Source organism: Mus caroli, unplaced genomic scaffold (assembly GCF_978045245.1).
Source record: "Mus caroli unplaced genomic scaffold, Mus_caroli_1 scaffold_10, whole genome shotgun sequence".
NCBI lineage: Eukaryota > Metazoa > Chordata > Mammalia > Rodentia > Muridae > Mus > Mus caroli.
The window spans coordinates 1986840-2003286 of record NW_028227265.1 but is presented as its reverse complement, the minus strand read 5'-3'; the positions used below and the strand labels follow the sequence as shown (position 1 = coordinate 2003286).

Sequence of the window (16447 nt, the reverse complement as noted above, 5' to 3'; positions counted from 1 at the left end):
ATGCAGTCTTCTGAGTGGAGATCGCGAGCTGAGCGCTTGTTCCCTGCTCCAGACTGGGTATGGTGTGATCCTCTGACTCTTGATTCTACCACCCTGACTCCCCCACAGTGGGGAACTGTGAACTAGAGTTGTGAGCCAAATACCTTCTCTCTGAAGTTGCTTCTGTCAGGGTATTCTGTCACAGCAATAGGAAATGAAAGATTACTGCATCATATTTTACTTCATCCCCCATGGCTAGGGTAATATGGTACTCTGTGAGTGACACTAAGTTCTGTTGCCATGAGGAGAGACAGCGAACCTCTCAAGCATAGGACTTAACCACAAGTCTAGATATTTATCATAATCACTTTCATTGAGACCTTGTCTGCTTGCTCAGAGACCACCCCCACCCCTAACCTCATTCACCTTGTAGCTAACTTTGAACCTGTGCTTAAAGCTTTTGGTATTTGCAAGCTGTAGTCCTTGCAATGTTGCAACGTATTTGTAGGTTCCTATGAATGTGTTTATGCTTTGACATATTGCTAGATGGTTATCAGCTCCTGTTAGGAAGAGGTTTGATGGAGGATCCTGGGGAGGGCAGTAGACATGTATGAGGTGACATGTTTGCTCCTCAGGGTACCAGTTCAGCTGTCAGGGTGGTCTCTGGTTTTACCAGTTAGGAATTAAGCCTTAGAAAGGAAACTCATTCCAGGCTAGTGATTCTTAGGCTCTGGCTCATGGGTCCTTATAAGTCACTGACACCATTTCATGGGGGCCAGAGGGTAGCACACTTCCAATATTATTAAGATCTATCCCCTGGGCTGAGTGGAGCATCAGCTACCATGAGTGAGACTGTGGTCTCAGTCCCCATCCCGAGGTCATAAGGAACCCTCATTGAATTGTTTACTTGCCTCACAAGCGGGTTGGGGCAGTCCGAAGGTAACACGCTGGCCACGACTCACGTGGCAGTATGTGCTTTGTTTGCCACTTAGACTCATTGAAAAAGAGCCCTGCTTGTTACTCGGTGAACCAGGGAAAGCCATTACTTCAATCTGACTCCAAGTACACAGATGGTAAGTGGTAGAATGAGAAGCATAAAACATCTCAGCTGGTAAAAAAAAAAAAAAAAACCCTGCTAGGTGATGGCTTGATCAGGAACCTTTTAGATTTCATTTAGTGTGTGGGTAGGGGTGTGTGTGCGGGCATGTGTACATGTGTGTGTGCGCACACAGGTCAGAGGTTGATGTTGGGTGTCATCGTGCTTATTGTTAGACAGATTCTCTGGCTGAACCTGAGCTCACCATTTCTGGCTAGGTTGGCTGGTCAGAGTGCCCAAGGGATCCATTCTCTCGGCTTTCTCAGCACTGGGGGACTCTTGCTTACACAGCAAATGTTTGACTCACCCACTATTCTCACAGGCCCTGTAACATTATTTTTACTTTTAAGAAGGGCAGAAGGTTCTTGGATGTTCAGAATTCGGTATCTGATGACAGAAGCCCATCAAACAAGCACAGCAATTGACAGTGTTTGTTGCCAAATATAAAATTCAACCTAACGGTGAAAAGCAAGTTTGGGAAACTCACACCCACTGTGAGCGTGACTGACAGCTTCCCAACCTGTAATGTGCTCCCGTTGACAGCTTCCCACCCCATAACTCATTCCCAATGAGATCAGTAGAGACGTTAACATATGTGATTTTTCTGATAGGAAAGAAAATGTGTCAACATTGGGAAGATTGGCCTAGCTCAATAGCTAATATTTTCCAGATGACTAAAGCTACAGAATTTTTTGTAAGTAGATAGTCCATTAAAAGTGTGAGATAGACAAGCAGATTTTAACGTAAGAGAAAAGTTCACACCCATGTTGCGCCTGACCTTTGAGAAACAGCTATTCCTCAAGTATGGAGAGGAATCTCCACAATTATCTCAGAAGGCAATTAAAATATGATCTGTCCTCCAGCTCCACAGTTATAATGCTGCTTTTCTTCATTTCCATTTTGCAGCAGTAGTGCCTGCAGAAGCAGATATGGGATATCCAGGTGTCTTCTATTGTATAAAACACAAAGCAGTGGCTGTCTTCTCTGTTATCATGTGCATTGCTTTTTGTAAAATCATTGTCATAAACTTAAATTGTTATGGAGCATGTAGTGGGTTTATTATTGTCACTTAAATTGAAAAAAATCAGTAAATATTCAGCATTTTTTTCATTTCACATATTAAATAGTAACCACCCTGGACCATGAGCTGCCCTAACTACAGCTGTTTGAGGGCTTACTCACTTTTTTGTTGCTACTGTTTTGTTACATTGTATAGTCCTGGTAGGGCCTTGAGCTCACTGTGGCCTCAAACTCACAGATCATCCGGCCTCCTGCCTCTGCCTCTCTGCCTCTCTGCCTCTCTGCCTCTCTGCCTCTCTGCCTCTCTGCCTCTCTGCCTCTCTGCCTCTCTGCCTCTCTTCTGCCTCTCTGCCTCTCTGCCTCTCTTCTGCCTCTCTGCCTCTCCTCTGCCTCTCTGCCTCTCCTCTGCCTCTCTGCCTCTCTGCCTCTCCTCTGCCTCTCTGCCTCTCCTCTGCCTCTCCTCTGCCTCTCCTCTGCCTCTCCTCTGCCTCTCTGCTTCTATGCCTCTGCATTAGGATTAATTGCATACATCACACCTGGCCCTTACTTTTTGGATGAGGTCAGATCCTGAGGTAAATGTTTTAAGAACCACACCAGACTCAGCCTGTTCATCTGTACTGTCCTTTATCACCAAACCACCCTTGTGTGTACCCAATAGGGCCCTTTTCTTCTCTGTTATCACATTTTTGGGATGTAAATGTGTGCTGTTACAATCTGCATTTATAATTAGATGTACTCTTTGTCTTTCCCTGAAGTGAAGAGGCCATCAGTTGAGTATGTAGCTTTAAGATTGTATGGTTCTGACTTGAAGACAACAACATTCCTCTCCTTAATAATTGATAGCAACATTTATAGTCCTAGGTAGAAATTCAATGCTTTTTCTGATACATTGCTGAATAACAACTTACTGATTTCTGTGATCACTGAGCCCTGGCTTAGCAGACTGGGCTGTCTTCTGGAACACCGATCTGTGACCACAGCTGGCTGTTCCCGTTGTCTTATTGAGTCCAGCTTATCTGTGAAATAAGTCACATGCTTCTCTGTTGTGAGTAGTACAGAACTCACATTAAAAAAAAAATAAAATTATTCAGACCCTCCAAGGGAAGTCATTGCTTCTAATACACTATTCCTAAACCTTTGTGTTTGGGTAAGATGCATAAAAAATGCCTTATAATTTTCATGCAGCTACAAAACCAAGAAAGAAAGAAAGAAAGAAAGAAAGAAAGAAAGAAAGAAAGAAAGAAAGAAAGAAAGACAGAAAACCAGTAAACTTCCAAGTGCACATGGCTATAGGGAGAGACAATCAGTTTCTGCTGGATCTGACAATGTGAGTGTGAATGCAGAGCCGCACTGGAGTCTTGTTTTTTCATGGTTATTGTGTATGTTTGTGGAGTGCAATATGCTAGTGTTCTGCATGTGTGATGTGCACTGATGTATGTGTACACATGCAGTGTAAATAGCATCCACATGTGTGATGTGCACTGATGTGTGTGTACACATGCAGTGTAAATAACATCTGCATCTTTTCCAGCATCCTTCACTTATCAGTGCTGGGGATGTCTGGGATCCCTTACTTTGGCTATTTTGAAATAAACAATAAATGATTCGTGGCTGCAGCTACCAGAGCACATTGCCTTTTCTGGTTGTCTTCATTCCTGTTTCCTCTTCCTCCTCCCCTTTCTGGCCTTCGAGAGGAGCTGCTTATTCAGCTTCTCCCTGGGGATGAGATGGTTTGCTTCTCTCCTCTGTGTCTGGATCACTTCAGTCACCATGATGTTGGAGTCACTTTCCATTTTAGGACAGTGGATGCCACTTTGGTGTTGTGATGACCCAGCTCTACGGCCCCTTAAAGCCTTTACAAGCTGGGTTTTGGGTTTTTTGGTTTGTTTTTTGGCCATAACATACATACACACATGTACTACTTGTGGGTCAGGGGAATGGAAGAGTATATAATGTAAGATTACAGCATAAGCTTAGGGTGTAAAAGTTGAATACATGGAAAAGCAAAGGCCTATAAAGTTGGTTGTGCTTTTACAGTCAGGTTAGACAAACAGGTGGAGTGCACAATAGGGGGACAGTCTTGAGCCTTAAGTGACCTCACTGTGTATTTTTAACTTTGGCTGTGAGGCCCAATAAAAGTTCTAATTCCTTAGACTCTAAGGTATAATTTCATAATAATGCATTGCCACAAAGATGTGAATTTCCTTCGTTTCAGGTTAATAGGTCAACATAACACTCATGCTTAGGCAGAAATGACAGTTCCAGGTAATGGGGTAATGGAATCATGTGTGTAATGTGTTCCTCCCACTGTGTTGATGCGGACAAACAAGTTCAGTGAAATTATGAAGTCTGAGTCTGCTGTGAGATGGAATATTACTTTCTATGGTCATTTTGTGGCAGGTAATGGGTACAGGTTTTAGCCTTTATGGCTGTGTCCCCTGGTAAAGACCTTTTGTGAGCCAGTGTGGTATTTATACTCACACACTGGAAGCTGGGGAGGGATATTGGTACTAAGACCTGATTAAGAAATGGAAAACCCAGAAATCCCAGCAACTACATTATCAGACATCATTATAACCCTTGGGGCTAGTCTAGTCCATTAATTTGGGGAATAATTTTGTTTCCTTCTGGTAAGGGACTTTCCTTATAATATTAGTATACATTGATCTTCATGATGTTATGCACCTGTCACCAAAGTGACTGTATAGTTCCTAATCATTGCTTTTATTTATATACTTATGGGGTCTTGTAGAGCCCAGGCCAGCCCCCAACTCCTTGTGGCCAAAGGTGATCTTGAACTGATTCTCCTGCCTCTGCTCCACAAGTGCTAGGATTACAGGCATGTGCTATTACTCTATCAATGGAGCTAATTTCCTAGCCTCTATTTAATTTTTTATTTCAAAATTTAAGTAATAGCAGCTGTCACAGGTAATTTATACACTTAAAAATCTGAATTACCTCCCCAACTTTCATGTATGTGTTCCTCCTATTAAATTGGTTGTGGCTACAACCAGTGTTAAACTAACAAGTGATTCTTTTTTGCTTGGGTAGGGTTGCCCAGCTTGTGGTACTATTATCAAGTTTTCATGGTGTAGATGCAAATGTTGTTTGTCATTTCCATGGTTGACTTGTTTGTGGGCTTTGATTGGGTTGAACGTGAGCTTACTGCTTCCTGTAACTGTTTTATTAGACATACTATCGGTTTTGTTTTGTTGTTGTTGTTGCTGTTGGTGTTGGTTGGTCTCTCGAGAAAAGGTCTCACCAGGTTGCCCTGGCTATCCTGAAACTCAGTATGTAGACTATGCTGGCCTCAAACTCAGAAATCCACCTGCTTCTCTCTCCCAAGTGCTGGGATTAAAGATATTTGCAGGCGTTTGTTGGAGTTACTTAAGGTAATGATTAGAAACTTGTATCATAGGTTTCTCCTCCGCTGTGGTTTGACATGGTCCAATGATAATGCCTGAATCTGTTGCAGATTCTATTACCACAGTTAACTATAGATAGATTCTAATCTGCATGAATATGCTATTAGGATAGTCTTCCATGGAGTGGGTTGTATGAACATATAGAGGAAGCTCCTATGTGCTCATGTGCACTCTCAAGATCACTCACTATACTCAGTTACTCTCTTTGTTGTTACAATAGCCTAATGGAAGCAAACTAAGGAAGTGATTATTTTGACTCACAAATGTGAGGGTACAGTTTACTATGTTGAGAAGTTGGGCAGCCGCAGTGAGAGGCAGCTGGTCACTTGGGCTTCACAGTCAGGAAGCAGTGCTGGTGCCCCGCCCACTTTCTCCAAGACTCCAGCTACACTGCCACCCACTGTTGGTGTGGGTTTTCCCTTTTCATTTAAACCTTTCTGGATACATCGTCATAGGCACACACAGAGATATCTCCTAGACGGATCATCTCTTCAGGTGTGTGTAAGATTTAAGATGGTTGTAAATCATCTTAAAAAGAAGCAGTAATTGTATGCTTTTCATTTTCCTGAACTACTTTATTAAAGAAAAGGGTTCTCTTCAGCATAATTCCTTAGTAGACTAAGCATTTTTCTAAATTCTACCTTACTAATTCTGTAGCTGCAGTTGCAGTTAAAAGTTAGATGAAATAATTTTGTTTTCTTTTTTTGTTAATTGTCCTACATAGCGTTCAGGATATTTTATCTAGGCATACTGGTAAATAAGAACAGTATAGGTGTTGCTCTCAGTTTGGTATTTATCATTTTATATATATATATATATATATATATATATATATATCATATATATATATATCATTATATATATTATATATATATAAGGCACTGGCTCTTATTTAGACCCTGTAGTCTCCTTATCAAGCAGGATGTTATTTCATCATCATTCCAGGAGCAGAGGACTAGAGGTAGAGGACAGCTGGCCTTCTTGACTAAGTCACCAGTGGCAAGGCCCAAATACCAGACCAGGCAGCTTTATTCAGAGCTAGACCCCTACTTCATCTCCCTCACCATCAGAACTTTTGAAGCCCCAGTAGAATCTGTCTCAGAGTGCCCATCCCTTGTATCTTTTTAAAAGTATTACTTGGGATAGCAAGACCTCTCAGCAGATAAAGGCTCTTGCCTCCAAGTCTAAAGATCTGAACTCAATCCTAGGATCCCACATGGTAGGAGACACTCAATTAGTGCAAGCTGTTTTCCAACCTCCACACGTATGCTGTGGCACAGACACACCCACATATATATGCAGACACGCAATAAATAAATGTGATTAAACTTTAAATTACAAAATTAAAAAAACATTAGTCTTCGGATCAAATGCATCTATCCCAACGTGGTTGTTCATTTCTGCTAAGTCCAATCTTCTCTTTGCGTGTGTAGATATGCCTCTTCATGTCCGCCGGAGCAGCGACCCAGCTTTAACTGGCCTTTCCACTTCTGTCAGTGATAACAACTTTTCCTCAGAGGAGCCCTCCAGGAAAAACCCCACCCGCTGGTCCACAACAGCTGGCTTTCTCAAGCAGAACACCGCTGGAAGTCCCAAAACCTGCGACAGGAAGGTAAACACCTCCACTCATTTCTGTAACCCTTGGCTTCTTATGTCCTTGGTGCCAGTCAAGTGTGGCCATGGGCTCCTTGGGCATATGCTGTGGCCCTGTGTGAGTGTTACTGATTTTCTCATCCGTGTGTAGAGACACTAATGTATAGCTTGTTTACATTTTTTTGATGAAATTAAGTGCTGTGCATTGAGTATGATTGTCTGATGGATCCGTGTTTTGAAATGATAATATATCTAGGATTAAAAAGGTAGCCCCACCCCTTTCTCATGCCTATGCCCCTCCCCTTTCGTCTTCCTCAGTTCCAGGGATGGGAGCCAAGGCCTTAACACTATAGGGAAGTCCTTTAACATTGATCTATAAAAACAGTTACTGAAGAAAAACTCAAACACAAAGCATTCCCTATAAAGTACCTTTCCTTTCTTTTTGTTTCTGGGTTTTTCCTCTTCTCTCTTCCTAGGTATTTCTTCTTCCTGCTTTCTGTATGACCTTCTGGAGATATTTTATGCACAAATGAGCAGAACCCTACATTGGTTGAGAAAATGTATCTAAAAACTGAGAACATCATAGGCCCAGAAGCATAAAAATACAATTTGTGTGTTTTAATCTGTTTCTTTCATCATTTAACCCATGTTTTCCTTTGTTCAGAGTGGAATTGTGCTGTCTGGTCATTGTGTAACTTGCTTTTTTTACCTCAGTTACTTAGCCCAGTAAATACATTTTAGTCTATTAACCTTGTTTTCAGTGCCCTTTATCACCCAGTCCTATAGAACCCGCTTCCGTTCTGCCATGTCTCTAATCTCATAATGAACTTTAAGCCATGTTTTCATTTTTTCATGGGTATATCTCCAGAACAAGAGTCTGTGAATGTGTTTCACTGTAGCCAGTAATTTCACACAGCGTGGCATGAGGAACGTGAAGGTGTTAGCACACAGCACCAGTCACGGTAATACCAAAGTGGGCGTAGCTTGAGATTATTGTATTGCTTTGACTTACTCTTTGCATTTCTATAAAAGTTCCTAGTGAAGTTTCTTTTAATCGTGTTTTACATTCCAACGAACTCTGTCTTTATTAGTATTAGTTCAAGTGGAAATAAAAACCTTGGGGGATGGGTATATATATATATATATATATATATATGTATATATATATATATATATATATATATATATATATGAATGAAATAAGAAGAATTAGGCAAGTGGTATAGTTCTGAGGGAGGGCTGTTGCATGGCTTCAGTCCCCAGCACAATGACAATGTAATAATAAAAACCGACATGAGTCTTAAAGGGCAAATATAGAAGGAAATGTTGCTTTGGGTTGTTGGTACTTGTGGATTTAGCTGTTAGCCTTACTTTCAAAGACTCTCTAAGGAACCACATGAGCTTGTCTTATTGTTTAGGGCAGCTTGAGCCTGCAAGGACTTGAAGTAAACTGTCCAAAGAAGCAAAACACATCCCTGAATAGGCCTCCCATCATTTAATATTTGTCAGAATTCACTTCTATAAGTATTTACAAATTTATAAGCTAATGAAGTTTATAGTTAAAAAAAAATATTTAAGTTTCATCCAGTCACGGTTGGCAGGCTAGTTGTGTGAGTGTCACAGGGTTTCTGTTGGTAAATCAGTATCTTTGGCACTTGAGTTAGGTGTAGTGGCAGCAGACAGATCTGCTTTTCTCATATTTGAAACATGAAAGGCCTTAATACTTAGAATTATTGGGAAATTTCCCACCACTAGATTCAGACCGGCAGAATAATTTGTATGCAGACTCTTACTTGCTGAGACTCCAGGGAGCCATCATCCTCCTTCCCACTTCTGCGGCAGAGCACGGCATGCAAGGGGCATATTGAGACGCTTAGAATAATTAACCAAATGCACTTCTGCCTTTGTAGTAAATAATATGTATCTGTCATGGTGAAACACCTGGGAAACCAGAAGAATAGGATAATAATATAAAGTCTCCAGCATGGAGATGTCAACGGTGGGTAGCCACCCACCCCATGACAACCTTTTATCAGATCTCATAGCCAAGAGGCATTAGACTTGATTAGAATTTGGTTGGGGGTACCAGTGAATGAACAAACACACTCACACGTGTAAACACACACACACACACGTGTGCATACAAATGCATACACCCATGTGTGCACACACATACATGCATACACACACATGCACATACACACATGCATACAAGTGCCACATGCACACATACGTACATGTCCTCCGATGTCAGCTCTGCATACCTGCATATTCAGTATTTCCACATTTTTCTTCTACTACGAAGATTTTTCTTTTTGAATTTTATTAGGGAACATTTTTAAACAATGAAATATTCCACTGTACAGTGTGCTCTGATTTACGATCCCTTCTCGGACATTTATTTATCTATCTCTTCTCACATTGTAAATATCCATATTGGTACACAACCTTGAATATAATATTGTCTCTCTTAGAAATGGTGACATGTCCAACAAGCCTTTTCTCTACCACACAGAAGAATGCTCAGTGTTACACACGGCCACACTCCCCAAAGCAAAGATCTGGATCCATACTAACCCCTAGATGACATTGTGTCCTCACAGGGGATACAGAGAGATAGTGGGTAACATTGTGTTTCTCTTGTTTAACTTCTCAATTATTAATTTACTAATCTTGTCTAAATTATATACTGGGGACTGGCGAGATGACTCAGTGGTTAAGAGCACTAACTGCTCTTACAGAGGATCCAGGTTTGACTTCCGTCACCCACATGGTGGCTCTCAACTAGAGTCTGTTAAATTATAGTTGCAGTAGATTTAATGCCTTTTTCTGGCTCCATGGGCACAGATATATGGGTGGTACACAGAAATGTATGCAGGCTAAACACCAATGCACATAAAATAAAAATAATTTAAATTGTATGTCATTAGTACTATAAAAACATTTTCATATCTCAATCAATCATCTACCTACCTACCTACCTACCTACCTACCTACCTAAGTAGGAGGAGGAGGCACTTAGCAGAGCCTACTAGCAGGCAGTTGAGTGGGTAAGACTACACTGTCACAGTGTGGCGAGAAAGCAGAGGTCTCCCATGGTATATTGACACATCCATGAGTCATTTACCTCCTCCCTCAGAAATTAAACAGCAGTAGATTTAGCATGAAACTACGAGCTGGCAAATTTCCAAGAAAAACCCTTATCCAATTAGTGGAGGGGGAAGAGAGAGGTAATAAAAACACCTCACTCTGCTCTCTATAGCTTTTAAAGAATCTATTGATCTTTGAAGGAGGGAGAGAGAGAGGGAGAGAGACAGAGAGAGAGTAAGTTTTGAATGCTTCTTACCCTTTAGCTTTCTTATTTCTGCTTAGTGACTATGCTGGGTATTCTTTATTATTATTATTATTATTATTATTATTATTATTATTATTATATATTTTCTTTATTTATATTTCAAATGTTATCCCCTTTCCTGTTTTCCCCTCTAAGACCCCCTATCCCCTCCTCCCTCCCCCTGCTCACCAACCCATCCGCTCCCGCTTCCTGGCCCTGGCATTCCCCTACACTGGGGCATAGAGCCTTCACAGGACCAAGGGCCTCTCCTCCCACTGATGACTGACTAGGCCATCCTCTGCTACATATGCAGCTGGAGCCATGAGTCCCACCATCTGTACTCTTTGGTTGGTGGTTTAGTCAATGGGAGCTCTGGGGGTACTGGTTGGTTCAAACTGTTGTTCCTCCTATGGGACTGCAAATCCCTTCAGCTCTTTGGGTCTTTTTTCTAGCTCCTCCATTGGGGACTCTGTGCTCAGTCCAATGGCTTGCTGAGAACATCCACCTCTGTATTCGTCAGGCACTGTTAGAGTCAGGAGACAGTTATATTAGGCTTCTGTCAGCAAGTACTTGTTGGCATTCACAATAGTGTCTGGGTTGGGTGCCTGTATATGGGATGGATCCCCAGGTAGTCTCTGGAAGACTACCTGACACATTTAGCCACTTGGAAAGGAGATTTCTAACTTAGGCCTCTGCTACTTCTTTTTCTTTGAGAAATGGGGGCGGAGAGAGAGGGGTGGGGGAGAGAACACGAGAGAACAAGAATCATAGCAGAACAGAATCTGGAACATATATTTGCTTTTGTGACATTTAGCTTCTTTTCATACTTGGATAATACACTTAATCATTTTCAAATTCAAATCAATTAAAATTAACTTATTTTATTAGTTCAGCCTCTTTCCAATGAGAGATCCTGTGGACAGTGTCTGAGGACAGGACAAGGCAAACAAGGTTGACCTCTGGCCTCCACCCATGTGAACCTACATATATTCAAATCCATTCCTATACACAAGCATGAACACACATGCACTTGTACACACGTATATAGAGCATAATATCTTAGTACCCTTGAGCAGCTGGCTATGAAGAAGAATCTGACAAGTGAGCGCAGTTTAGCGGCAGGTGCTGTAGTAATCCCCAAACCACCTCCACCCACGCTCAAGACAACAGACCCAGATCTTAGTCTGCTCTTTGCAACATTTGTAGCATTTTTTTCCTGTTGAAGAGTTCTATACAGAAGTCCCCTCCAGATCTTAGTCTGCTGGTGCAACATTTGTAACGTTTTTGTTTGTTTGGTTTTTTTTTTTTTTTTTTTTTTTCCTGCTGAAACATTCTATACCTATGAGTTCCCCTCTGTTTTATCTATTAAAAGACTTTAAATTCAACTCCGTTCCATTAGGAGCTTTTGGTTAGTGATGGTTATAATCATCAGGACAGTAGCCTGACTGCAAGTACTGAGCTCACCTGGTCCTACCATCAGTCGTATTTCATTCGTCTCCCTGCTACATTTAGGATAGAACCGGCTCCCCTGCACTTTAAACCATACAATTTGTACTTAAAACTATGAAGTTTAAAGGTGATCTGGAATATGATACTTTATCACATGTCCAGTAAAAATTCAGATTGAAGCTGAGTCTTTCACGAATACCTCCAGAGCAACATAAGGTTCAAAGGAAAGTGAGTTAGCTACACCAGCTTTCTTAGAAGCTTAGACCATGAAATAATACCAGGTAGACAATACCAACTTTAAAATTCTCAGTCTTTATCCATTTCAAAGTATCTTGGTCTTATTTCATCTTTTAGAACCGGCTTTTGTGTTAAATTTGCTGATTTAACTTGTAAATTTTACAGTTTTATGTCACAGAGTTAGATCCAGGCATTAATAGCCCCGCCAACGAGCACCCTCGATGTGGCTCATCTTGGAGCATCCTTGATGCTATTATGTTGGCTGCCTTTGGAGAAGTGCACTCTTTCTTCCCTAGGTTTTAGCAACGTGGGAAGAAAAATGTTCTTCATGTATACTAGTCAGATTCACTTTACTATAACAAGGTAGATGAAGGAGTCAGTTTCTAAAGAAAATAAAACCACAAAGGTTTATTTGGGCTCATACTTCTGGGTGGGGTAGGTCTGAGCATGTGGGAAGGGCTGTGTCCCATGGCAGAATCCTGTAGTCGGTCACACCACTGACTCCATCAGTGAGGAGGCAGAGAGATGTGAGTGGGACTGATGTTTGGTCCCCTCACACGGCAGTGACCTCAAAGCTTCACATAAGACCCTCTTTCTAAACATCCAAGTACTTCTCACAGTGCCTCCTTCAGATTGAGCATTCTAATGGACATGTGTCTTGGGTGGGACTTAGCCCACATTAGCTTTATTTCAGAGCACTGTGTGGTGTTCCATGTTACGAGCTACAGCTCATAAGATTGCCTCTCAATTATTGGTACTATTGCTTTTTCTACTTTATTGATGAGAAGACAGAGATTTGGTGAGTTGAAATAACCGGCCTAATGGTTGAAGATGATGAAGTTGTAACATGAGTTCAGATTGTCCACTTTTAATTATGTTCTCAGGCCTAAGATAGATTTTATTTGATAGACTGCTTGTCTGGCATCATAAAGGGCCAGGTTCCACCCTAAGCAACACATACAACTGACACGTTGAGCCCACATCTGTAACTCCTGGGAGATGAAAGCAGGTAAATCAGGAATTCAAGGCCATCCTTGCCCTACACAGCAAGTTCAAAACCAGTCTGGGCTAGAGATGTGTCTCATGAATCTGTAAGTGAATTGACGAATAAAAGAGATAAATAAATAGATAAATAAATGTTGAAAAATAAATTCTATTCTTCTGAGATTATGAGTTTATCTCAGAGATAGAATGTATGCCTAGCTTTCTGAGGCCATGAATTTGAACCCCAGCATATAAACAAATAAAAATTCTGGCCTGTTAATGGTGTACCACCTTCCAATACACTCTGAGCTTTGATAAATGTCCAAATACCTTTTAAGTTAAATATTTCCAACTATAAATTATTTCATAATTTTTATAAACAACTTTATTTACTAAAACTAGAACAAGTCTTAAACCTCAGCATGTTTGCCATGGCCTAATATTTCTAGTCTTGGATCACAACGCTCTAACTTTGTGCTGGAGAGATAGCAGAAGACCCCAGGTTTCCAAAACAAAAGTAGCATGTTGTGTCTCTTTTCTCTGTTCTTAATATTATTTGTATTGCTTAATATTACATAAACTTTTAAAAAAACTTCAAAAAAGTTATATGCAGGGACAAAGAGTGGAGCAGAGACTGAAGGAAAGACCATCCAGAGACTGCCCCACCTAGGGATCCATCTCTTCTGCAGACACCAAAGCCAGATACTATTGCTGATGCCATGAAGTGCTTGCTGACAGGAACCTGATATAGCTGTCCCCTGAGAGGCTCTGCCAGAGCCTGACCAATACAGATGCAATTGCTCACAGACAGCCATTGGACTGAGCCCAGGGACCCTAATGGGGGAGTTAGGGGAAGGACTGAAGGAGCTGAAGAGGTTTGCAACCCCAAAAGAAAAACAACAGTATCAACCAACCAGACCACCCAGAGCTCCCAGGAACTAAACCATCAACCAAAGAGTACATGGAGGGACTCATGGCTCCAGTTGCATATGTTGGAGAGGATGGCCTTATCTGGCATCAGTGGTCCTGTGTAGGCTCGATGCCCCAAGATAGGGGAATACTAGGGTGGTAAGGTGGGAGTAGATGGATGGGGGAGCAGCCTTATAGAAACAGGAGGGAGGGGGATGAGATAGGGGGGTTGTATAGGGGAAACTGGGAAGGGTGATAACATTTGAAGTATAAATAAATAAAATAACTAATAAAAATAATTTTTAAAAAAGTTGCACTAGATCTTAGTACTATAAGTATCACCCACGTATCTGACTCAGGGGTGAGGTTAGCAGCCAGGAGAACAGTCTGCATATCCCAGAAGGCACCTGGTGTCACTTGAGCCTGCCCACATCTAAGCCATACCCTTATGCCCAATTATCTCTTAAAATGACATACTTTTAAAATTCTTCATCTGATTTTGTTGACAACTGATATATGGTTAGAGCTATTCTGTTCTAAGCCTACCTTTGAGACATGCTCACTGGTCTCAGATGGGCTGAACTGTATGGATGCAAGCCCACACTTTTATCTTTAATATTTCCTGAGATATTCAGATGACATCTTTGGCCTGTTTCCAATTCAGTCAAGGTAAAAATTGTGATAGTGGCAGGATTTCAACAGAGGGACTCCTCAAGATTTTCTGCAACCATTACTTCAGAGTCATAATTTCTTATTGTAACTTGGGGAGAGTGGTTTCTTTGCCTATCTGTTCCCTGCTCAGAGAACCCACCTTGTCTGCTAGAATTGGGGGATAGAGCGTCTTTGGCCTTTAGAGGCTCTGCCTTCATTTCTTCACACCTGCTTCCTGTAGAGAGGTGTAATTCTCAAATGCGCATCTCCAGAAACAGTCCTCTCATTTTATGAGCAGTGGTATGCAGAGTAAGATTATGACACGAAGAAGCATTTTTGGAAATGTGTCCATGGGTCTGGCTTACCTTTGGAGGCTGAAAGCTTTAGAAAATACCGAGGGGTTGACAGTATGGGGGCGTACACTACAATTCCCCCACCTGTTCTGTCATTCCATCTAGACCTTTTAACCTGAAATTTTTTAGGAGAGAAGTGTTAATACTTTGCTTTGGCAGATTGCAGGCATATGGCGCAACTACCTTGCTTTTGGAATGATTTCTTTAAATCTACGTCAGATGAAAAATGTGTCGGTAAATTCACCCGCAGACTTACCGGTGTATGTTTGGATGACTGTGCGGATGAAGTAAGGTGGATCTGGCACCTGCTGTTCACTTCCTCTGTCTGCTTCCTAGCATACTGCTTCCTTCCCTTGGCATTATGTGAAAGGTTTTTGAGGCAGCAGCATGCAATTTTATTTCCACTATTTGATTGGAGATAAAAACATCTAGAGTTGTGTGTTTATGAAAGAGACTTAAATGTGGGCAGATGCTTCTTGTCTTTAGAGTCAGAAGTACACAACACTGTAGAGTGTTTCCCGGTTGCTTTAGACTTTCATTGTTTTCAGAGTTAAGTGGTAGTAATCAAATAATGCTCTCTGCCTTATTGTGGCTCAAGAAGATGAGCTAGGGAGTCGGCGTGTGGCCCAGTGAAAGAGCACTTGTCTATCATAGGTTCTATGTGCAGCAAGACAGCTTCTCTCCCAACCCCCATCCCCACCCCTGAGAACTTGCCCACACACACACACACACACACACACACACACACACACTCCCAGACTTTCCTTGGAGTGTTCTACATTTAATCTGATATGAAGTACTTTGTTGTGATTTCTCCTTTTACAGTTAGTTGAAAGAGTTGACCTGGGCAGTTTATTGTCAGCTTGGCACAGGTTAGAATTGCCTGAAGGAAAAAGAGAGAGAGAGAGAGAGAGAGAGAGAGAGAGAGAGAGAGAGAGAGAGAGAGAGAGAGAGAGAATGAGAATGAATGAATCTTAATTGAGAAATGGCTGCCAATAAGCCTGTAGGAAAGTTTGTAGGTGTGTGTGTGTGTGTGTGTGTGTGTGTGTGTGTGTGTGTGTGTGTGTGAGATTAATGATTGATGTAGGTATGGTTCTGTTGGCTAGGCCACCCCTAGGGAGGTGGTCCTGGATGGCTTAAGAAAACAGGCTGAGGAAGGCACAAGGAACCAGCTAGTCAGCAGCTCTCCTCAGTGGTTTCTGCTTCAGTTCCTGCCTCTAGCTTCCTGCCCTCACTTCCCTCAGTGATGGGCTGTTATTTGGACGTGTAAGCTGAAATAAACCCTTTCCTCCCCATGTTGCTTTTGGTTCTGGTGTTTTAATCACAGCCTTAGGAACCTAATGAAGACGAGTGTGTGGTTAAACAGTAGTCCAGCTTTCTCTGGTATGACATATGCTTCTTGTCTAGTGCGGCCAAT

General features: G+C 41.6%; 1 protein-coding gene across 9 annotated transcripts in view; it reads left to right on the top strand.

Annotated features, from left to right (window-relative positions):
• The window catches only part of Pard3 (par-3 family cell polarity regulator), a 544654-nt gene that overhangs the window by 238039 nt on the left and 290168 nt on the right, over positions 1 to 16447 (top strand). For all 9 annotated transcript variants that reach the window (XM_029480763.2, XM_029480762.2, XM_021170616.3 and 6 more), the window contains exon 4: positions 6954 to 7132. In XM_029480763.2, the coding sequence (XP_029336623.1) occupies positions 6954 to 7132 (179 nt within the window). The remainder of the gene's footprint in view (positions 1 to 6953; positions 7133 to 16447) is intronic.